The 24,437-nt window shown below is 39.7% G+C and overlaps 2 protein-coding genes across 12 annotated transcripts; both read left to right on the forward strand.

The window, feature by feature from the left end:
* The first annotated feature begins 134 nt into the window (after nucleotides 1–134).
* mdc1 (mediator of DNA damage checkpoint 1) lies at nucleotides 135–10,902 on the forward strand. Its single transcript, XM_058746328.1, has 10 exons — nucleotides 135–263; nucleotides 678–818; nucleotides 918–1,508; nucleotides 1,598–1,682; nucleotides 4,013–5,223; nucleotides 5,893–9,290; nucleotides 9,374–9,556; nucleotides 9,930–10,055; nucleotides 10,152–10,262; nucleotides 10,354–10,902. The coding sequence occupies exons 2-10, from the start codon at nucleotides 686–688 to the stop codon at nucleotides 10,561–10,563; spliced, it is 6,048 nt and encodes a 2,015-aa protein (XP_058602311.1). The 5' UTR covers nucleotides 135–263; nucleotides 678–685; the 3' UTR covers nucleotides 10,564–10,902.
* Nucleotides 10,903–11,076: 174 nt separating this feature from the next.
* On the forward strand, nucleotides 11,077–24,351 carry si:dkeyp-77h1.4 (cell surface glycoprotein 1). 11 transcript variants are annotated; one of them, XM_058746314.1, is made up of 11 exons: nucleotides 11,077–11,160; nucleotides 11,230–11,271; nucleotides 12,550–12,617; nucleotides 14,101–14,153; nucleotides 15,179–15,199; nucleotides 15,303–15,575; nucleotides 16,569–16,865; nucleotides 17,776–18,063; nucleotides 18,157–18,335; nucleotides 18,775–18,876; nucleotides 19,024–24,351. In XM_058746314.1, the coding sequence occupies exons 4-11, from the start codon at nucleotides 14,108–14,110 to the stop codon at nucleotides 19,990–19,992; spliced, it is 2,175 nt and encodes a 724-aa protein (XP_058602297.1). In that variant the 5' UTR covers nucleotides 11,077–11,160; nucleotides 11,230–11,271; nucleotides 12,550–12,617; nucleotides 14,101–14,107; the 3' UTR covers nucleotides 19,993–24,351. The 11 variants fall into 11 exon arrangements, with proteins under 11 accessions (XP_058602297.1, XP_058602295.1, XP_058602301.1 ...); XM_058746312.1 differs by adding an exon at nucleotides 13,794–13,896 and having other exon boundaries at nucleotides 11,080–11,271; XM_058746318.1 differs by lacking the exon at nucleotides 15,179–15,199 and adding an exon at nucleotides 13,794–13,896 and having other exon boundaries at nucleotides 11,080–11,271.
* The last annotated feature ends 86 nt before the right edge of the window (nucleotides 24,352–24,437 follow it).

A 24,437-nucleotide genomic window follows, 5' to 3' on the forward strand; every position in this document is an offset into this window, starting at 1 on the left:
CGTCTCAAATTCCAAATGGATTAAGAAAAAATAAATTAAAAAAAACACTTTCAAACACGCCCCCTCTGCAGAAAGCGCGGAAAACATGGACAAAAGGCGCCTTCTAATCCTCAAATGTCCAATCAAGCCGCAGTGACGCATTATCAGCCAATCAGTGCAGACTCAGTTTCTGATAGACAGCTTGACTAGCGAATCAGTAGTGCTCGTTTTAAGGGCGTGTCTTAGTGTTCAGGAAATGGTTTCCAAGTGTTCTGCATGATAAGGTAAGCGCACATTTTAGTAGATCACACACAATATATCAGTACAAACATAAAAAAAATGATAATCGTGCATGTTTTCCTTTGCATTTTGAAGGGAAACATTATTTCTAATGAAATATTCCTGAAAATTAGTACATTAAATTCTAGCCAAATAGACACTGTTGCCAGTGTGTCACTTATGAAAACTTTATTCGATTACGAAATGATTAGAAAGTCATAGTAATGTCCTTATATCATAATAAGTGTGTTAAAGTAAACTGTTTGTCACACATGCGTCGTTATTCATCAGAGAATGCTGATACTATTGTATAATATGTTGCTTGTGTGTATAGAGCCTAAAACATCCATATTTACCTTGTGGTGGTATTTATGACAACCGTATTTTCATTGTAACAACACTTGTGTTCTTTTAACTAGAGAGGAGGATGGATGCCACTCAGCAGATCGACGATCCCTTCTCTGAAGAAGAAGAACAGGAAGAGGAGGAGAAAGGAGGACCAGAAAGAGAACAGTTAGCAACACTAAAGGTGTTCAAAAATGACCACATACCAGAGACAGGTGAGTGTTCTTATAGACTAACTTACATCTTAGAAACTAATATTATCTGTGCATTATTGAAATTATGATATTGCCTTCTCTTTTTCTCTCTTCAATCAGAATTCCCTCTCTACATCGGAGAGAATGTCATTGGTCGTGATCCTGCTGCCTGTTCTGTTCTGTTTCCGGCCCGATCTGTATCCAGTCGGCATGCTGTCATCTCCATCTCAGTGTTCCGCTCCAGCAACGATCGTTTCGGTAACGGTGATGATGTGGAAGCACTTTTATGGGACATGGGGAGTTTGAATGGAACCAGAAAAGGCAGATTCAAGCTGACGCCTAAGGTCCGATACGCATTGACCGAGGGAGAGAGTGTGGTGCTCGCTGATGTGCCATGTCAGTACACTGGCCTGAAGATCTCAAAGAAAGATACATGCATAACTCCAGAGAAAGGAGGTGTGTCCAAAAAGGAGAAAAAATTAAGTCCAGCGTTATCAAGCAGTGACTCGGAGTCAGAGTTGAGTAAAGGGGTGCGGAATAGGTTGAATGTGAAAGAGAGGAGCGTTTTGCCTCCTGTGCCTTTATGGAGCCCTGAGGATGAACAACCCAAAATGAGTTCACCACAGTCAGCTCACAAACAGCCGGAGATCACCCTGGTGCCTGAATCAGACTCAGATGGAGAGAGTGCCCCAGATGAGCGGAAAGATTTTGGTAGGTAATTGGAGATGTAAAGCATATTACTGGAAGATTTAATAACACACTATTTTCATGCTTGCTTTCTTTTTTCTTAATTGCTATAGTTTCCGACTCAGCGTCTTCCTCTCATCTGTGTAGCTCCACAAATTCATCATTCCTGACCCCTGCAAAAAAAGTCATTCCAGAGAGGCAAGTTAAATATGTTTTTTAATGTTCCCTTCTAATTTCCCCTGAACTAGTAAAAAAAAAAAACATCACATAAAACGATTACGTAATGTTGATGTGTTACTATATAGAGTAACCGATATAACGCCATAGAATTTTGTCTGAATATATAGTGCCCTCCAAAAGTATTGGAACAGTGAGGCCAATTCCTTTATTTTTGCTGTAGACAGAAAACATTTGGTTTGACATCAAAAGATGAATATGAGATGAGAGATCAGCATTTCAGCTTTTATTTCCAGGTATTCATATCTGGATCTGACACACAACTTACAAGATATCACCTTTGTTTGAACCCACCCATTTTTCATGTGAGCAAAAGTATCGGAACAGATTGACTTAAACTAGATTAAAGTGAATAAGACTTAATATTTAGTTGCAAATCCTTTGCTTTCAATAACTGCATCAAGTCTGTGACCCACTGACATCACCAAACTTTTGCATTCTTCTTTTGTGATGCCTTTCCAGGCTTTCACCTCAGCCTCTTTCAGTTTTGGGGGGTTACTCCCTTCAGTCTCTTCTTTAGCAGGTAAAATGCATACTCTACAGGTTTTAAGTCTGGAGATTGACTTGGCCAGTCTAAAACCTTCCACTTCTTGCCCTGATGAACTCCTTTGTTGCTTTGGCACTATGTTTTGGGTCATTATCTTGCTGCATGATGAAGGATCTCCCAATCAGTTCGGTTGCATCTTTCTGTAAATTGTCAGACAAAATATTTCTGAAGACTTCGGAGTTAATTTTGCTGCTGCCGTCATGTGTTACATCATTAATGAAGATTATTGAGCCTGTCCCAGAAGAAGCGATGAAAGCCCAAGCCATTACATTACCTGTGTAATGTGTACTATAATGTACACCTGTGTACACTGTGTTTCAGATTCTCCAAACTAGCCTTTCCATCACTTTGGTCCATAAAATCAGTCCATAAAACCTTGTCCCAGAATTTTTGAGGCTCGTCTCCTATTCTTCTCACTAATGAGTGGTTTGCATCTTCTGGTGTAGCCTCTGTACTTTTGTTCATGTAGTCTTCTGCGAACAGTAGATTGTGAGACCTTCACTCCTGCCCACTGGAGGTTGTTGCTGATGTCACTAACAGTTGTTTTAGGGTCTTTCTTTACAGCCGTCACAATGTTTCTGTCATCAACTGCTGATGTTTTCCTAAATCTACCCGTTCGAGGTGTGTTACTTAGTACACCAGTGGTTTCTTTCTACCTCAGGAGATTCCAAATGGTTTTACTTGCTATTGCCAGCGTTTGTGCAATGGTTTGATTGATTTTTCTTCTCTCAGCTTCACAATTGCTCGTTTTTCACCCATAGACACCTCTCTGGTTTTCATGTTGGTTACACGTCTAACTAACTATAAATGCAGTCTGCATGGATCTGAAACTGAGCGCAGACATTCAGTGCTATTTATTGTTTGAATAATCAATTAATAGGACACACCAGGGCAACAAAACACACCTGTCAGTCACATGTTCCAATACTTTTGGTAACATGAAAAATGGGTGGGTTCAAAAGGTGATATCTTCTAAGTTGTGTGTCTGATCCAGATATGAATACCTGTAAATAAAAGCTGAAATGTTAATCTCTCATCTCATATTCATCTTTTGATGTGAAACCCAAATGTTTTCAGTCTACAGCAAAAATAAATGAATTGGCCTCACTGTTCCAATACTTTTGGAGGGCACTATATATATATATATATATTAGTGCATCCAAATGTGATTGTTTTACTCGCCTTTTTCTGTGAAAGACAAAAGAAGATATTTGTATAATGTTTGTTTGTCAGTTGTCTTTGTCCAAATTATAAAGGTCAATAAGGCAAAAATGCACATAAAATGTGATAATCCCCCTCATGTCACACCTACCTAGTCACCCATAAAATACATGGCCAATATTAAAGGAAACATTTAATGTGATAAATCAGAATTTTTTATATATATATATAATGGAATCTGTCAGTTTGAAGTTCAGTGCAACCCTGCTATTGCATGGCTGAAGGTGCATTTGCATATACTGTTTACACCAACAAAATCCAGTCATTTTAGTAGAAAACCATGCAACCAAAAATTTGGGTTCAAGTTGCTCACACAAATTGACCATGTAGACCAACAGAAAGCTGTGCGGTTTAAAAGTAACTTATATGTAAACTACACATCATATATTCTTAAACTATTAACAGTAGACCTTTTTTGCCCTTGTGTGATTCACCTTAATGCTATAAACTGTGCAGTACACTTATTGATCGCAATATATTATCTCCCAATAAATTAGCTTCACCATATTTTCTTCCTTATCAGTGAGGATGAAAGTTCCATCACTCCATCTTCAGCCTCCATAGACCGGTTCAGACTGAGGCAAACCCCTGATGAGCCTTGTTCAAAGTCATCTAAGCCTGGTCCTCTAGTCCTAAATCTGGACAGTGATGTTGATTTTGAAGAAAAGGACATGGAAAAAAGCAAGTCTGAAGCAGAGGCTCAGCCTGAATTAGCTGCAAAGGTGGAACCAGTATCTTCAGCTGAATTTCATATGGACAGTGATACTGATGTTGAGGAAGAGGAACCGGAGACAAGTAAGGCTGAACCACAGGCTCAAGAAGCAGTAAGTCTAGAACAATCTATATCTTCAGTTGGACTTCATATGGAGACTGATACCGATGTTGAAGAAGAGGAAGAGAAAAATCAAACCGAAACAGAGGCTCAGATTGAACAAGCTCCAAAGGTGGGTCCAGCATCTTCAGCTGATCTTCATATGGACAGTGATACTGATGTTGAGGAAGAGGAACCAGAAGCAAGTAAGGCTGAACCACAGGCTCAAGAAGCAGAAACTCTTGATAAATCTGTCTCTTCTGTTGGACTTCCTATGGACAGTGATACTGATGTTGAAGAAGATGAGGAAGAGAAAAGCAAGACTGAACCAAAGGTTTACACTGAAGAAGCTCCAAAGGTGAAATCAGATCTTCATATGGACAGTGATACTGATGTTGAGGAGAGTGAGGCTTCTATAACTGAAAATGTCTCCAAAAAGGAAGCAGTCACAGAAAGTCCTCCATTAGCAGCACCACCACATACAGAATTCCACATGGACAGTGACACTGATGTTGAAGATGATAATCCCATGAAGGTTCCTATTGCAAAAGAGGTCTCACATCCCATTGGAGAGGGAAGTGATGTCAGGCCTACATCAGCTCCAGGGACAGAGCTCCACATGGACAGTGACACAGATGTAGATGAAGAGAATGAGGACAAGGAAAAGGAAAAGGTAAAGGCCAGAGGTCTTCTGTCAACCAGTGAAACAGATGATGAGGATCCTTTTAAACATTTACCAGGCAAATCTGTGAAGGCCGCACAGAGTCACAAGGTTTCTGTAGATAGCAAAACAGAGCAATCAGAAGAGAGCACCCGTAAAAAGCAAGACCATCATTCTCAAGCAAAGACTAATCTTGAAGAACCAACCCAAGCTTTTGGCCACTTAGAAGAAGAGTGGGACTTACTGCCCACACAAGCATACGGTAACCATCCCACTCACTTCCTTCTTATTCTCATTCTTTTTTTTAAATTATAATATTCATTCATGTAGTCAGTACAGTTCAGTAAACAGTAAATTCTTAAAACCTTTTATATTTCCTATGAAATGGGTTTCAGACTTGGTTGCCAGAGTATGTTAGAGGGGCATAATACTTAATTGCAAGTAGCAAGTATTTTCAAATTTTCTTAAAAAAAAAAAAAAATTGGTTACGGTGAGGCACTTACAATGGAAGAAAATAGGGCCAGTATGTGAACTGCAAAACTATAGCCACAAGATGTGAATATTTGAAAAATATATGTTGATGTTGATTTTAGTATGATAAATTGCTTGTTTTGTCCAGTTGTGCTTGATATATCCAATTTTATAACTTCGTTCTTATGACTTTAAATGCAACATAGCACAAATCTTAACCAAAGAATTAATTAAAAAATTGCCTTAGAATTATAGGCTTCAAATATTTGCTTTTACATCCTCCAAGGATTTGCCTTGTTAACTTCCATAGTAGCTGTTTCACTGTAGCTTTTTGAGTCGAATGAGTCAAACTAATTTTTTGTGGTAATCAGTATTACTCCACTAATGCTATAAGTTGAGCTTAATTTATAATGAACCCATACAATTCCTTGTATGGTATTGTGTTATATGTCAATTTTAGGAACTGCTGGAACCAGTGCTAGGCTCAAGCCAAAGCAGTTTGATCTTGAGGCTACACAGGCTTATGGAACAGAGACAGACATGGAGGAAGAGCAGGAGCCTCTGAACCATACCCAACCCTACTCCAACCTCTCAACTGCTGAAACTCAGCTCATCCCAGTAGCAAAGCCTGATGATGACAAGGAGGAGGAAGATAAAGAGATACAAAATGACTCTCACCTTTCCACAGCAGACACTCTGATCATAGCCAGCACCCCAAAACGGGAGGAGCAGACGCAGCCATTTTCTCTCTTCACAGCCCAAACACAACTTGGCTGGGGGGGAGAAGACAAAGAGTTTTATCAGAATGAGCCCACCCAGCTCATGACTGACACCATTGAAGAAACGGAAGAGGGTGAGGAGGAGAACATGAAACGAGGTAGGAGATCCCGTGGTGGAGGGACAGTACACAAAGGTAAAAACACCAGCTCCTGTTTTGTAATTGCTGAAACTCAGCCCATGTGTGAGGAAGAAGAGGCAACAGATGCAGATCTGAGTGGGGATGGATTTCAGAAACCAAGTACAAGACAACAGGCTGATAAATATGATTCTGCACATCTTGTTGAAAACAACTTCAGCTCCTATCTCACTATAGCTGAAACGCAACCAATGTGTGATAATGAAGACGCACCAGATCAGGACTATGTGGTCAGCAGTAGTCATAGAGAAAAACCTTCCAGTGCCCATATTACCATCGCAGAAACACAGCCAATGTTTGAGGAAGAGGAAGCACCAGAGGATAATCTGAACAATGAGGTCAGCAGAAGACAAACCGAAAGTGAGCCTGTGCATCAGATTGAAAAAGCCTCTAATCATGCCATCCCTGAAACACAGTCTGTTGGTGAAGACGATGAGGGACAAGAGAAAGCGCTCAGCAGCAAGATGTCCAACAGAAGATCACGCAGGTGTGGACCAAAAAAAGAGAAGGAAGTCCCACGACCTGCCGAGGCTGTTGTTGATCACACTATAACAGAAACACAACCAATGTGTGAGGAAGAACAAACTGAGGATCTAAAAAGTGAAGTCAGCTCTGGGAGACAGAGTAAAAGACAACAAGCACATGAATTAAAATCTCCAGAACTTGCTGAAACAGACCTGAAAGCATGTGTCACTATTGCTGAAACGCAACCTATGTGTGAAGAAGAGGCACAATGTGAAGATCTGATTAATGCGCTTAGCCCCAGACAGATAGATGAAGACAGATCCACAGAACTCCCAATACCCTCAAGCTCCCATGTCAGCATAGATGAAACACAGCCTATGTATGAGGACGATGAAGGACAGGAAAAAGACCTCAGCAGCAAGATGGCAAGCAGAAGTTCACGCAGGGGAAGACCAAAGAAAGACGACGAGGTAACACAAACTGCTGAGGCTGCTGTTCATCAGACTATCACAGAAACCCAGCCAGTTCCTGAAGAAGTGATCGAAAGGGATGAAGATCTGAACAGCGGAGTGAAATCCAGGAGATCCCGCAGAGGAAGGCAGGTAAAAGAGGACAACGTTCCACAACCTGCTGAAGCTGCCGTCAGCTCCGTTTCCATTAACACAGAAACGCAGCCTGTTCATGAGGATAGAACTGAAAGGGATGAAGATCTGAGTGGCATCAGATCCAAAAGACCCCGCAGAGGAACACAAAAAGATCAAGGTGAACCTGCACAGTCTGCTGAACCAAACTCTAATCTCAGTGTTGCTGAAACACAGCCCATGGACGAGGAAAACGCCCAAGAAGAACCTAGTGCCAGAAGTAGCAGAAGACAGAAGAAAGATAAGACAGAGGTGGAGAAGGAGAACACCCAAGAAGAACCTAGTGCCAGAAGTAGCAGAAGACAGAAGAAAGATAAGACAGAGGTGGAGAAGGAGAACACCCAAGAAGAACCTAGTGCCAGAAGTAGCAGAAGACAGAAGAAAGATAAGACAGAGGTGGAGAGTGAGACAACTGTATCTAGCAAAGTCCAAGGTAAAACTAGAAAAGGGCAGGAAGGAAAAAGAAAGCGGGGGAAAGCATTGTCTGAGGACGAGGAAGAGAGTGATGAAGAAAAAACCACAAGGAGAGGAACCAGACGGACAGGTATGAAACTGAAGTGTAGTGAAAAGGAAGAAGAGGAAAAATTGGAGGAGAAGAATACCCAAGAAGAGAAGGAGAGGATGGAGAAAGAGCTCCAAGAACGAGAGAAGACAGAGAGGTTAGAGATGGAAGAAAAGGAGAGACTGGAGTATGAGAGAAAGAAACAAGAAGAACATGAACAGAGAAAGAGGGCAGAAACCGAAATGAGACAAAAACTAGAAAGAGAGCAGAAGGAATTAGAGGAAAAAGAACAACTGAAAAGGGAAGAGGAAAAAATGAGAAAAGAAAAGGAGAGAATTCAGCAGGAAAAAGATCGTTTAGAAAAAGAAGAGAAGGAGAGGTTGGAAAGGGAGAGGAGAGAACTAGAAGAACAAAGACTAAAAGAAGAAGAGGAAAGACTTCAGAGGGAAAAAGAGGAAAAAGAACATTTAGAAAAAGAAGAGAAGGAAAGGTTGGAGAGGAGAGAACTAGAAGAAAAAAGACAAAAGGAAGAAGAGGAAAGTATTCAAAAGGAGAAAGCACAAAAAGAGAAGGAAAGATTAGAGGCGGAAAGAGAACAAGTAGAAAAGGAAAGACAAGAAAATGAGGAACTTCAGATGAGAGCAAGAGAACAAAAAAAGACAAAGGAGAGAAACCATCAGAAACAGAAGAATGAGGAGGACAAGACAGAACTAGAAGCTCCTCTAGTTCCTCCAGCCAGACGAACACGCCGCTGCTCAAGCTCCTCTAAGAACTCTGATCAGTCTGTATCCTCACAACAGGAGGTGTCCAGCCAGAGGGGACGAGGACGAGGGCGAGGCAGGGGCAGGGGCCGAGGGAAACCGACAGCTGATGAGCAACCCATCAGTGCTAGACAGTCTAGCAGGAGAGGAGCAGTTGGTGCAGTTGAAGACACAGAGCAGGACTCCAATTCAACAACCCGATCCCGATCCCGCTCCAGTTCTAGAAGTTCTGAAAGATCTGCTCATAGTATCGGACCTTCGAACCAAGGGACAAGAGGAAGAGGCAGAGGCAGGAAGAGTATGAAACTACCAGAACCAGAAGTTGTTTCCCAAGCTAAGACTTCTGGAAAAGGCAGGGGAAGAGGAGGAAGGCGTTCTGGTGCGGAGAATGTAAATGTCAGGATGGACAATGAGTGTGAACAAGATGCTGAGGTGGTGGAAGACAACACTGCTGTACCCCAAACCAACAGCAGAGGTCGTAAGAGAGCAGCCAACACTAGCACATCCCCTGAAGAGGCTCCTTCACCCACACCCAAGACTCCAAGGCGATCTGTGGCTAGTCAGGCGCACAAGGTCACACGCAGCCTCAAATACAGACATTTACTAACAGGTTTATCGCTGTGTGGCTGACACCAATCTGTCATCTTCTCTTTTAGGTGTTATTCACTGGGCTGACAGATGAGGACGGAGAAAGGGTCGTCTCCCGGTTAGGTGGAAGTCTGGCGAAAGGAGTGAACGATATGACTCACCTGGTGACTGATAAAGCAAGACGCACTGTTAAGTTTTTGTGCGCTGTTGCCAGAGGGCTGCCAATTGTGACTCCTGATTGGCTAAAGAAGGTGAGGGAGTGTATAATAAAGGAATATTCCTGGTATATATATACCTTTTAAAAAAGTTAAATTGAATTTTAACAGTATAAATATTGCATCTTTAATTGGTTGATAGTGTGATAGACCATCACCATGTCTGGTATCGAAGCTTCGATAACCTTACCCACACACCACACTATTTTTTTTTGAACCCAGAAATTTGTTAATGTGTTTTGTCCATGCATTTCCTGATCAAGAATGGTTTCTAATGATATTGCTGATTTGTTTTTATGTGTATATTTGAGAAGCTGTTTAAGGGTTTCTAGCTGTGTAACTAGTACATAATACAGACTTTATTTTGAGCTCAACTCAAGCATGGCAACATCCTCTCTTTCTCTCTCAGTGTGGAAAAGCTGGTCATTTCCTTTCTACTGATGAATATATTTTGAAAGACACCGAGCAGGAAAAAAAGTTTAGTTTCAGCCTACAGACGTCACTGCAGACTGCTCAAACTCAACCCCTTTTAAAGGTATAAGTCCCTCACAAGCACATTAGCATATCAAGCCCAAGCCTCAAGTTGTACCTTTCGCATCACACATTTTCTCCTTTAATTTTGCTTTCATAGGGTTATGAGATTCACGTAACCCCTTCTGTGATGCCGGAACCATCTCAAATGAAAGAAATCATCACCTGCTGCAGAGCACGCTTCCTCCCCAAAATGCCCTCTGCTCACAAGGTACCCAGAGCCAATGCATATATTCTCCTATTTCAATGCACATGTTACATATTCTCATATTTTATTGCGATTTCTCCCTCTTTTTATTTAGGAGCGCACTGTGGTGGTGTCATGTGAGCAGGACAGGGCACTTTGTGTTAAAGCAGTGAGTATGTCATTGCCCGTGGTCAGCACAGAGTTCCTATTGACTGGCATTCTGCAGCAGAGAGTTGACCTGCAGGCCTATTCTCTCACTTCCTCTCTCAACACGTCCAATCAGCCTACGGCCCCCAAAGCTGCTGCTAGGGGCCGAAGGAAGTAGTGACAATGACATAGGAAAGGACTTCTTGTGTAATGCATTTGTTCCAGTCTGTGATTGAATCGGATACATGGACAATTAAGTACAGATTGCTTAAGATTATATGTGACACATAATATCTCAGTTTTATGAAGACAGTAATGGGTTAGATGAGATGCTGCTACACTTGTAACCACACACCCACTGATTTCTGTGAATGTGAGAGCTGGAGAGGGTGTGAGGTGGATGCCAATGAATGATGAGTGTTAGTGTTGGGAGAATGAGCTCCTTTCATTTTTTAATGTATTACTTCAATAAACGCTTTCAGAGCCAAAATAAAGGAAAATTGTGAGTTTTTGCCCCTTTTGCATTCAAAAACTGTGCATAAATAGAAACAAAATGTAGATAAAAACGACAAAATGGTCTAGTGCACATTTATATTCATTAGGGCGTTGGCCTCAGTGATGAATCGATCTGAAGAACACCTTAAAGACCCTCACGTCGGTTCTGCAAAGGTTGGCTGTGTGTGTTCAGATCCGCTGACACGCCCATAAGGGGTTGAAGCGCCGGGCTCTACCGACCGCACTCGAGACGCTGCAAGATACCGGACAGATTCCTAAGGTGCATCTTAGTCCTTAAGTGATCTTCGAGATAGAAAGGAACGAATAACGGAATTTCCTTCTATTACAGACTATCAGCTGAGGAGGATATTGGAGGTGAGCGGTGAACACGGTAAGGGAGAATGTCAATTTTGCGGCAGAGATGTCATAAATGGGCAGCTGGCTTTGGCTTGCAGGAATTGAAGGGTTAAATTCTGCAGTTTCTGCTTCGTCTGGTACTTTTCCTATTGGATAAAGTTGCTGTTTGCTGTTGGAAAGCGAATGAAATAAGGTGTCAGATGCATATTTAGTCATTTAGAGGAGCATTTCGGCTTGTTGAAGAATAGATTTGCGCGTGTTTCTGCATAGCATCACATTAATGCCCCGTCAGCGCGCGAGCGCCGGTTCAGCATCCTGTATTAACATGAAATGTTGCTATTAAAATACGCATTGAGATTAAATTACAGGACAATTAACGATGAGAACAAATATTATAATTATAGACCTTTTTATCGCGATAAGCTATAAATATAATTTTAATAATGCAATTAATAATTTAGATTTTGTATTCTCAGGGAGTGCACAGCTCATTTTGCCGGTACTGCGGCTCAACTGGCCTGTATCATTTTGTCGTCTGTGCACCATCATAACCCCTACATGTGTAGGCGATCTTTCTCAGCTTGTGACCGACAGAAAATTTGTTTGACTGGCAAATAGTTTTATGATTGGGAGGGGAAAAGATCATAACACAAGGTTTTCGTCAGAAATAGAGGGGAGATGTGAGCTGCCGCCGCCCCCGCCGCTTATAACACATACAGACTGTGTCTCAAAACCCATTCAGATGCTGAACCATACGCCATATTCTCAACCATAATGATGCCTAAAAATGGAGCCTAGGTAGTCAGCTCACTAGGTTGTGAGACACAGCCATGATCTCATCGCCTTTCATGTCATATATCAGACCCTTTTAACTACAGTATCGCCTTGACCTGATCTAATTCAAGGCTTTAAAATAGATTATGATCCAGGAGATAGTGTAGTCAAATAAGTCTAAATGGTATGATCTGGAAGTAATTTCCAGATGCCCCATCCTGGTCTCTTAGGAGACGACCTGCTTCTAACATCAATAACCACATATGAATTTGGTACAGCACCTTTCCAAAGGTTGAAGTTGATTTCCCTGAGCTCCTGTTCATCTCTTTTTATTTCCCTGGTTTACACAGATTGCTACTGGCGTAATTTACCAATATGCAATATTGCAGTTCATATATTTGCAGCAGCTTGATTTGAGCTCCTATTCAGCTTTTGCATTGTACTCAGGAGAAAAGCATGTTGTGTGTGAGCTTCCTGTCGCCCAGTCTGCATTTCTACCTCCACATTGCCCATGTTTTATACATGCTGTGTCTTATAGGAGAGGAACTGTGAGCTTGCTGTAAGAGGTGTCATACTGAGAGAAAGAGAGAGAGAGAGTGAAAGCATGTAAGTGGACCAGATGGCTTTGTCCATATGAAACTAAAATAGTGCTGACGCATTTACACATCAGCACATGTGTTTTATTGTCTAGAGAGAGCGAGAGAAGCTCATTTGCTGTTTTTCTAATTTTTGCAACTGAATGGCAATAAAATGTTCAAATGCAATAGTTGAGCGTCTGGGCAGAAGTCTGTTATGAAATCACTGAATGGCCTAAATGCATGTCTGCTGTTCTGGATGCTTTCCTCGCTGTCTAATATGTCTGGCCTGGCAAAGGTTTTCTTAAGATTCTTTCTATGTCATTATGCATGAAGTGTTGGCTTCTTTCATTTGTGAATTAATGTGTTTGTCCTAATATTTCCACATTACAGATTACCATACATCATACCTGCCATTACCACCTATAATAAAATTAAAATGAATTATAATTTATGTATTAGGTTAAGTGTAAGTTTAGTGCAAATTATAATTTAAAAGGGTTTCTGTGTCATTATCAACTATAAAGTGTTGTCACAGAAAAATATTTTAGGGAATTTAAAATAGTGAATAAAAAAAAAAAAAATTTCCAGGCCAGTAAATGTAATGAAAATTAACAATATCGTTTTATTTCTATAGACAATATATTTATTTGATCTTTTACTCCAAAATGATTAATTGGCTAAATGTTTTTTTTAAAACCCATAAAAAATAGTAAATAATAGTATTTATGAGAAGGCCCACGTGGAATCTGCTCTGAAAAGAAAGTTCTGCATTTTCTGCTGAATTGAAACGCACTATTTAGTTTTAAACATCAGAGAGAGACTTTTTGTAGAACAAGCCAGGCTAACAGACTGAGTCTGATTTCATTTTCTCTCACATTTTTAATGTCTTCAGTCATTAAATCTCCTTCTGATTATGAAGATAATGATCCACCCAGTTGATGTCATATGCTTCTCGTTCCATTTATACAGACATCGCTTTATCTAAAAGTATAATTAATAATGAAATGTATTTCTGAGATCTCTTAACTGGGAATCTGAATAATAAAATAACTGAAGCAACAAGACTGTTGCTTATTATTTATTATAAATCCCTCTGAGAATCCAGATCAATGTTGGTTAGATAAGCAACGCACAAGACAAGCCAATAAACCCACAATTACTGACATGTCCAAATAGCTCTTTAAAGAGGCTCATTTGTCAACAGAGCCCTTTTAGATCCATGGCCTGATGATCTAAGCCAGAGCTGACACATCAGCCATAAAAGCTGAAAAACAGAGCCATAGACATCTGTCTAACATTAACATAAAGTAAGTTGTTTTGCCGTTACACCCTATTCACAGCTCCACATCAAAGCACTCAATTGATTTTTATCAGTTTTTTCTTTTTTGTCTAGCTGGAATGTGAGAGAACTTCAGCAACATACCAATGAAACTTACACATTCACAATGTCAGTGTTTAGAATTTAAATCCTCTTTGAATGTAAATGCATTTCTATGTGTAAATGTTTTCAGTGCCAATATGCAGAATCTGAGGCTGCTCATCTTAAGCATGCTGTTTTACTCAGGTAAGAAAGATTCCTTGTGAATCCATTCAGTGCTTGATCTGTATCATTATCAACATTACATAACTTAAGTGTTGTTTTTTTGTACTGAAATGTTAAGGTCAGTGGCTCTGACATGCTAATAGCTATTGTAATTTTTTTTTTTTTTTTTTTTAAATTACAGCCCTGATGCTCAATGCATCATCTCTAAGTGCTGTAATGTTCCCACAAACGGCATGGGAGTATTGAATGTACCCGCTTGCAGGGACTGTATACCATACGTACATAGCTTTTAGTTATAAAATGAATATCTGACCCAAAATGCCCGGGGAATTAAAAGTGCCATCTCTAATGGGTATATTTGCCATACTGCATTTTCTGATAGAAAGCTGTAGTTTTCATAACTTGTAGATTGGAATTTCAACTCAAAACTCAAAGTTGAAATGTGTGGTCATATTTCCAAATAGAAAAAGACAGTAAATTACTACATGTGATTTGAAAAGTTAATATTTGTACTTTAACTCTTATCAAATGGCATGTGTTAACTAAAAATGTTCTTTAATTCTTTAAAATATTCAAATAAACTTTTAAAAATGTCTTTCCCTATGAATTGTCATATTAATACGTTAAAAATGTCAGACAGTATGAAACGGTGTCATGAACAGTGGTTCATTTTTCATTATTGATTCCTAAATTCATTTAACAAATGTGTCTTGTTACTTGTGTTCAATTATTTCTTTTAATTTTAGGTTGCCTTTTTTAAAATCCGGCAAGGAGCAACAGATGGAAATTAGCCCGTTGGGCCAACTTTGGCTTATTTACAGTATTTTGACTGTTGATTAATGAGCACTGTCCCTATTAAATAAATAAATAAATAAAAAAATAATTATCCAAATACAAAAGAATGAATGTAAATGTAGTAATAATGAATATTCAAATATTGCATAAAGTACATTGTCAGTTTCTGTATGATTTGACTAGTTGATGTCACATTAGTTTGGCTAATGAATGTGTTTGTTAATCAAAAAATTGTGCTTTTGGCTTTTTAGCATTCTCTGCAACTCTGAAAGGTAAAACATAAACACAAGTTGCTTTTTAATATTTGTTGTTTATTAAAAAAAAAAAGAAGTGAAAAGTAAAATACCCAAATATATATCTTTGTTTTTCTTGTAGCCCAAGAGATGTCTCAGACTCTGTTTTTTCGGGAAGACTTCCATATCCCCGTGCCGGCCGATGGAGCTGACGTGACGTTCCGGGCTTCGATTGCCCGAAGCCAAGAGAAGTCGCTGATGAGTTCTGGAAAGGTGGTGGATCTCCGTGCCAAACTCAACTCTGCTTCGAGCCACCTGATCTTGGAGAACGTTGGAGAAAGTGATGAAGGGGTCTACACCATCACATCTAACCAAAATCCAGAGGATGTTACACGCATCACACTCTATGTTAGAGGTAGTGCATAATTTACCAAAAAATTGTTCGCACATTTTGTACTTGTACACTACATTGGACGCTCACACATACGCCCTAGAATAGCTCTGAGTGACTTCCATTATTATAGGAAGTCATGTGGTGAACAGTAAGGGAGGTTTAATGACCTGCTGCAGTAATTGTAGCTCTGTCAAGCCACTCTGGTTGCCTTCCGTTCTTCTCTACCTAAAGATCCTTTTTTCTCTCTACCCAGCTATCGGTTTCTTCCATTATCAGCTGTGCTTACTGGCACTTGGCTTTTTTTTCTATTTAACAATTAGTCAGAGAAAGGAAGTGCTTAGGAAAGTCAAACTGAGCTGATGATATGAGCTGTTTTATTTATGGGGTTTGCAGTCACGCAACGTCGTTTTTTTCCTAATAAACGTTCAAATTAAACAGATAAAATGGATTAAATTAAAAAGAATAAAGCAAAGCTGTCATTCAATATATGCTGGTTTGTAGTTACTGCTAAACGTATATTTCCCACACTGCAAAAAATGCTTTTCTTACTTAGATTTTTTGTCTTGTTTCCAGCCACAATATCTAAAAATTCTTAAATCAAGAAGTAAAATTTTTTTTACTTTAAGTGAGTTTTTGCTTGAAACAAGTAAAAATAATCTGCCAATGGGGTAAGCAAAATAATCTTGTTTTCTGTTTGAAATAATAACATTTTTAACAATTCAAATTTGTTTTACTAAAATGAACTGAATGTCAATTCATTGGAAGATGTTTTGATTTTGTTGGATACAGTCGAGAAGGTCTGGCATCTACATCTGACATGGGACAGACCAAAATACCAATTTTAAGGGGGAGTACAGATAATTGATGTATTTAGAACTAACAATTGTTCCTGCTACATTAGTTTAATTTCAATGTATATAGTAGTTTATCTAATAGTTCATACTATACACTTTTCAAATGCAGGGCAAGTACCGTCTCATGTGTTCCTCTCCTTTCTCTCTCTCATTTTTCCAGATTGCTCAAGTGAGGTCATCGTTATGTACGGCTTAGATTTTCATGTATCACTGCATGATAACTCGGAGCCAGTGCGTGTGGGCTTTCGCCACAGCACTGTGGAGGCCAATCAGACATCATTGCCGGCTGACGAGCTGCTGAATGCTGACGGAACGCCCAAGGAGAATTACCTGGACCGCGTTGAGATCACTCCTCAAAAGTTCACTTTGCATGCCGTTACAGGGGCTGATGAAGGCAGTTACACCTTTAGTGATTCCATTGGGAAAGTCCAGAAGAAGATCTGCCTGAACGTGAAAGGTGAGAGTGGGAAGAAGAGAGAAGGCAAAACGCACTTATATTATTTTCAAATAACATATTAATTTCCTAATCAATACAATACAATATTAATATATGATTAGCTATGGAGAACATTTTGAAGGAGAAATAAAATATGTGAAGGATAAATAGGACCACTGTGTGAAGTAGAAGGTTCTTGTATCATTCTGAAGAGATTTATTTTGCACTAATTATAACCGAAGAGCTGTGCATTTCCCCGCACATTACATTGTCTATAAATAAATGGAAGTATTGATTTGTGGTGATATTATTTGATTTCACGAAGAGAAAGAGGCCGCAGAGTGATGTGAGATATATGAAACTAATGTAGGAAAACTGTTTAGCGTTCATCATACAAAAACTTTTGGTATCCTGAGAGTGTGAAATATACAACAGGAGGTTGTTTGTATGTAATATACACTCTTAAAAATAAAAGCTTCTAAAAGTTGTTTTGCAGCAATGTCATGCAATAACCATTCTGGGTTCATCAAAAAATCTTTCAGTGAACAGTTCTTAAAAGAACCAGTGTAAAGAACAAGAAGTATTTTCCACTATCAAGAACTTGTTGTGCAATGGAAAGCTTTCATAAATGTTAAAAGTTCTCCATGCAACCATTGATGCCAATAAATAACTTTTATTTTTGAAAGTGTACAGTCTGCAGAGAACTCTTCAGGTACATTATAAAACATAAAAAGAAAGGAAGTACAAAGAGAGGAAGAGAGACAGATGGAATAGAGTCTGTCATTTTCTGCCTGCAGCATTTATTCCCTAAAATATTTATGCTTTCTCCTCCCTGACGATTCTTTTTCTTCTTTCTTCGCTCTCATGACATCATCTTAGCTCTAGTAACAGCTTTCCTTTCTTTTTCTCCTTCCTTCTTTCTTTCTACCAGCACATCAGATATTTGAGACCCTTTCATACGGTGGCACTCTGAAAATAAACTTGCACATGAATAGCTCTTTAGCTCGCCTTCTGTACATCCCTCAGTCTGATAAACATAAGTATCTGATTATGGATAACGGAGAGCTCAGCCTGCCTCTTAACGTGGATCTTGAGGGTCGTCTCTCGTTGGAGGATTCTTTCTGTCTTCTGACGGATGTGAGGGCCAGCGATGCTGGAGTTTTCAGTGTGACTGACCGTCAGGGATTCCTGGTGTCTGATGTCCACCTGGAGATACAACGTGAGGATATACAATGTGACAAAGGGAAATGAAATGAAAAGTTAATTTAACGTTCATGTTTTGGAATTATTGATGTGTATCTTCCTCTCTCAGCGTACAGGCTTCCTAAACTCTATATTGCTATCATTGCTCTGGTGGCATTTTTGGTGTTACTGCTGTTGGTGTGCTTGGTGTCATGTCTGGTGAAGATACGCAAACGTGCAGCAAAGGCCAGAGCCATTGAGGAGAAAGCCCAGAATGCAGGCAAAGTGGAGGGAGATGCCTTCAGACAGGTATTTACCACCTATCTCGCCACCAAAATATGAATAAAAACAATTGAATATTCAGTGGCCTTAAACAGTGTTTGGACTTATAAATATACGAATGTCATTGAATTAGATATAAGATACAAAATAAGTGGCATCTCCAAACAAATGAGGCTAATTTCATTTTTCATTTTTATTTATCAATCTTTATAATTATGTCTTTGTATGAAAGGTGAAAATGATCAAAGCCAAAATGGAATGGGATATTTCTGTGAATATTGTATGGCAAAAAAAAGTTACAGTATATTAAATTACTTGAATAATTATGCTGAAGTGTCAATATGTGAGAAATGTAAAGTACAAACATTTGCCTTATGCTTCATATTCGTATTTCTTGTCATCTCCAACATGAAAGGAGAAAGAAAAAAGTTTTACTCGCTAAGCACTGTGCTCATATTTTTTGCAGGTTGTCAAAGATGCCTGCACCCGTCAGAATGATGAAGCCCCGGCCCTGTCACAGAAAGAAGACATCACTGAGAAATCACAAAGCACAGAGGTCAGCATTAAGGTGAGCACCAGAACACTGAAAGACATTTTAATCACTAGTTCTATCTGTATATCTAAACCTCAAGCATTTGCTCTATACAAAATGCTGAATTATGTTGAATGTTGTGAAAATGCTCTAGGAACGCTAAGTTCTGAGTATGTTCCTCAGGGTTTGGAGGTGTCTACTAAAGAGCCAAGCCTTCAAGAGAGGAACATGGAGACCAGTGACTCTGGAGTAGGATTTAATACCACTGGGCTCCCGCTTGACAGTGACACTGATGCACCAACAGCAGCCATAGCAGATTCTGATGCATTGAGTTCTTCTGCTGCCCCTGATGTCAAAGCCGTTCCCAACCAAGCTCCAGAGTCAAAGACAGCCCCCTCACCTCCAAAACCAGCACCAACCACTGATCTGAAACCAGCACCCGTGGCCAAGTTGACTGCTCCTCCACCACCTTCTCCCGAACCCAAACCAGCAGTAACACCTGAACCTGAACCTAAGCCTGCGGTCACACCAACACCTGAACCCAAACCTGCAGCTACACCTGAACCGAAAATGACCATCTCACCACCACCAGAAACAAAACCGACCTTAAGCCCATCACCAGATCCCAAGCAACCTGTGACACCTGATCCGAAACCAACAACTGAAGTTAAACCAATTCCAAGTCCAACCCCTGAACCTCCCAAAGCAGTTACACCAACTCCTGAAGCAAAACCAGCTGTTACTCCAGATGCCAAACCAGCAGTTTCACCTACTCCTGAACCCACACCAGCTAAAGTTGGCACTCCTGAACAGAAACCTGCTGCGAGCCCAACACCTGATCCCAAGACTCCGGATCCTAAACTGGTTTCTCCTGAGCCTAAACCAAGTTCACCTACTCCACAGTCTAAACCACCAGTCTCGCAGATTCTCGACTCAAAACCAACCACAAATGGTACTCCCGAATCCAAGGCTGACATCGAGTCAGAGCCAAGTGCACCCATATCTCCTGGGCTGGATGTGAAGGGCAAAACCCCTGATACTGGGAAAAGCTCAGTCAAAACTCCTGAGCTCATCTCCAGTGGAGGTCTAGACTCGGCTGCCCCCAATGACAGTGCACCACCTTCAAGCACTGATGGAGCTGCCACCAACTGAGATTAAAACCACAGCCGCATTCCTGCCTCCTCCTAGTGTATTAACCACCACAGACAATCGAGACACTAGTCTTAACAACAAAGAAGAGCTAAATGACTTCCTAAGGGGGTGGGTTCAGTCTCAGTCTTTTGAGTCTCACTTTTAATACAATTAACATGCATCAATAGAAAGATCCACTGTAAATCCACTCAGTTTACTAATATGTAATCACCCTGTAGCAGAGTTCGAGAGAAGAAGCATTTCTGACCTTACACCATTGGCTAATTTAATACAGAATGAGGGAGGCTGTCTGGGATATTCCAAGAAAGTGTACAAAGATAAATCTCCCTTCACAGAAATAATACATCACTGCATGAAGATATTGAGAAAATAAATTATATTATCAGTTCCGTAATCCAAGTTACTGTGGTTGAATTTGGGGAAAGGCACACAGGAACATGGGACATTAGTCATTTTCATTCTTTATGAGATCATCTCTGCCTCATTTCGACCAGTCGGAGAATCCAAATAGCTGGACTAATACTGAGAAAGCGACCAACCTTCTGCTGTCAGAGGACTGGAAAAGTGGAAGAATCATGTGTCACTTTGACCCATGCAAGTCAACATGTCATTTTGACAAGGGAGATGAATGAGGGAACTACAGAAGTGCAAAGCAGAAGGAAGAAATACCATTTCACCAAAAAAAAAAAAAATAATAATAATCACAATCCTTCATAGACTAATCTGTGACTCTGTGCCTGGAGGACATTTTTGAGAATCTTCTTCTATCAATCCAACCTATGGATGTTCTTGTCCAGAGATGTGACAGTGCACATTTCCTGTTCAGTCAGTAACAAAAATATTGCTGTTGAACTCTTTCCACGAAGTTAAAAAAATTTGTTTAAAAATTGGATGAAAAAAAAAATGGTTGACCAGAAACAGATGTTGGCAACAGTATATGTAAACAGGTTTGCTTCATTGAGTGAGCTGTGTCTGATATATCTAAATAGTGAGGCTGTCTCCATCATTAGTGAGTTGTGTGGTGCATTGTGATTGGAATGAATTGATCCTAGCACCATTTTGGCGCTAGGTTCACAAAAGCAATTATGCAAATCAGGTGAAGAGGAAAATGCGACAAAATATTGAGTGAGTGCTCAGTTGTGGAGGATACAGCAGACTACTGCAATATGCTGTACTTTTACTGGCACCTTACAGAATCTCGAAAATCACTGCGATACAAACACCTGAACTGGCTTTCTAAAATGTAAAAAGCATTCTCGGTTGCATACCATCATGTGATTATTTCATTCATCATTTGATGAATTAATCCCACAATCAAAAATGTACTCAAACATAGACAAATTACAGAAAAGCAGGTGTGTTTGGGTTAAAAAGAATGGCAGTGATTGCAGGTGGTTAGTGAATAAGACACTTTTTTATGCTGAAATACAGTGCGCAAAAGTGGCGCAAGCAGAATGTAAAATTTGCTTGAGGAGCAAGTGGACATGGTTTGTAAGAAGATCTGGATTGTTTGTGTTGCTACAATGTTCCACAAATAATTTTGGATTTATAGTCATAGTTGTTAGACAATACAGTCTCACATATCAGTTTACATATATTCCTGGTGCCTCCAGTAAAACCTGAACACCACTGCCTGTTAATGTTGTATGAGTCCAGGAACCCGCTAATACCACACTATCTGTGGGAGCTGATGTTAAATCACAGTGAGTAGTGGGGATGGTAGCTAACTCGATATTCGTATCAACGTCTTGAAGTGTGGGCAGATCTGATAGACTGGAGGTTTGTGGGTAGATTTTCTAACTGATGATCACTACCTCACATTTAAGCCTGACTAAAGTACTCAACCACTAATTAAACAACATTGTAATGTATGCTGACATTAAATTAAAAAATATATATAGAGATTTTTGGCAAAGCACAAGGTTTGAAATGCAATCTAAGGTTTACAAAACTCAATCAGATATTTGGCAATGCCTTTCTCACAAACCTCTGAAAATGGCCTTGTTCTTTCTCAGCCTTTAACAGCTGTTTTAATATCGGTGCAAGGAAATGTCACTTGAAAGTCATATAGTCTTAGTGTCACATCTCATAATGTAAATATCACAAACCCTAGATGTCATAACCATAGGAGCACTGTAGCATTCAAACGTAAAATGATGTGACAAAACAAAATTTGATTTGTGACCAAATTTGATGCATAGTAAATAAATCTGACTCAAATGGCTTATGAGCAAACCTGAACCATATTTTTGTGATGTTAAAGATGCACTCAGTAATTTTTGTTCGTTGCACTGGTCACTTGAAACTGGTCTTGGACCCGCACTGACACCTAGTGGTGTGGAGGTAGAATAACACAAAACCAATAGTTTTAGATTGTAGAAATGCTCTGTCAACTGTGATCAGTTTATAATGAATGAAAGTGTCTAATGATAGGAGGGGTCTTCGAGATAAAGAGATAAAGTAGTATTCAGCTAGTCATGTGATTTCTACGCCATGTAAAAAAACAACAAAAAAAAAAACAGCAGTTTGGGCTGATATTTAAACATATTTCAAAAGTGTTATTAATTTGTTTAGCTGTAAAACGCTTTTTTTTTAAATTACTGAGTCCACCTTTAAAGTTACCCCCCCACACACACACTCTCTGTTTGGAGAGAGAGAGAGAGTCAGTATTGAAGAACATCTTAGCAATATAAAAATGTGCAGATACACACTGATACATGTACACATGCATAATAATAACTTGTTTTGAAGTATGTATTGTGAGGTTCTGTAGTTTGGCCTCTAAGTTCCAGATTCTTTCGTTTCTCACGATGATTCACAGGCAGGCAGACACAGGAGGGGTTTTATCATTTTTTATACAATACAAAACCTATGAACGTAGTGTGCTCCCTTCAGCTAATCCCATTGGCTGTTAAGCGTGAGCTTGATTTCACATGCCAATACTTTCATCTCCAGCAAATGATGTCACTCTTAAGTGCATCCCAGTAATGCACATTACACAGGTTTCCAGGCAAAATCAATTTTCCTCTGATCCTCCCTGAATCATCACAGTGTCTTATCGTGCTTAAGATATTCGCTTCCCTTCAGGACACTGCCACTAATATTAGTCTTGTATCATGACATGATTACTGTCTGTTTTTGTATTTTGTGTGTTGTATGTATGTGGGTGCAATTTGGTATTTATGAAGAGAGATTATAGATGTTATTCATCATTGGCAACATCAGGAGGCCTGTATGTGTTTGTACAAGTGCATGTGAGTATGTCTGTGTGTGTCAGTGTGTTAGCAAGAAACTCCATTGGATAGCTGTCATTTCAATGCAATTAGCAATGTCCTTTTTCTCCCTGGCTGGCTGGTAATTGCTGTTCCTTTTTAAGTGGTATTAAATTCAGATTCAATTTAAGAGAGTGCACAGTGCGAGATTTCTATCAGAACGGACTCCATGCTGTCTTGTGATACCCGACTGCTATCTGTTTTGATACCAAGATAGCTGTGTTACAGGTCACTTTGATTTAGTCAGCGCTCAAGGCTACACCACTGGAATAGTAATTCAGTTTATATAGCGCTTTTCCCTTGCTCAAAGTGCTTTACAAAATTCAGACAATAAAGTAACGACGCATCGTCATTGCATGCTATAGAGTTACGCTCCCATAGTGCCCGTCTGTGCTAGTGTGGTCATGCATATGTAGGAGGTAGTGTGTAGATGTCTAAAAGTACTCTGATTTTCATGTATCGCACGGCTCTGCAGGTCTCTGATTGGATAATTCCATTGTGTAAAACATCCCTGCTATGGATGTCACTGAAAATGTTGCATTTAATATGTCACCCTATATCTTTCCATTCCATTGGTTAGACCTGATTGGTCGAAAACATTCTAAAGGGCATTAAAGGGATAGTTCATCCAGAAAAGAATATTTCACTCACAATCTTTGCGTTCTAAAACTGAAGTCTCTGAAGGAAGAACAAAGTACAGGTTTGAAACAACATGAGTGTGAGTAAACAAACCAATTTTCATTTCTGGATGAATTATCCCTTTAATCAATACTCAGAATTCAATGGGTGTGGAATTATCTCTCAAGAGTGAGGAAAATGAGCGGTGAGAATGTATAGAGAAGCCCAAGTATCCTGTGGTGTTGTGCGTGTTTTAAGTAAACTCAACGTGCAGTTGTGTTCCACAGGTGCATGAGAGGTTTCTGCCTCTCTTTTCCTCTCCTTATTCCACCTGAGTGATGCTCTACAGTTTATCAGTCCCCGTTCTTCCTTTTTGCACAAACACAACACATAAACATTTTGTAAAGAAGTGATACTTCCTTTATTTCATGCCTAGAAATGATAATAAATGATTTTAAAATGTTTCAAAGTGTGTTGTTTTTTCTCCTAACACCTGTAACACAGCAGTTATAAAGGCACTCTGACATGGCTCTCCTGTGGCTGTGAGACATTTGC

Source organism: Onychostoma macrolepis, chromosome 16 (assembly GCF_012432095.1).
Source record: "Onychostoma macrolepis isolate SWU-2019 chromosome 16, ASM1243209v1, whole genome shotgun sequence".
In the NCBI taxonomy this organism is placed as follows: domain Eukaryota; kingdom Metazoa; phylum Chordata; class Actinopteri; order Cypriniformes; family Cyprinidae; genus Onychostoma; species Onychostoma macrolepis.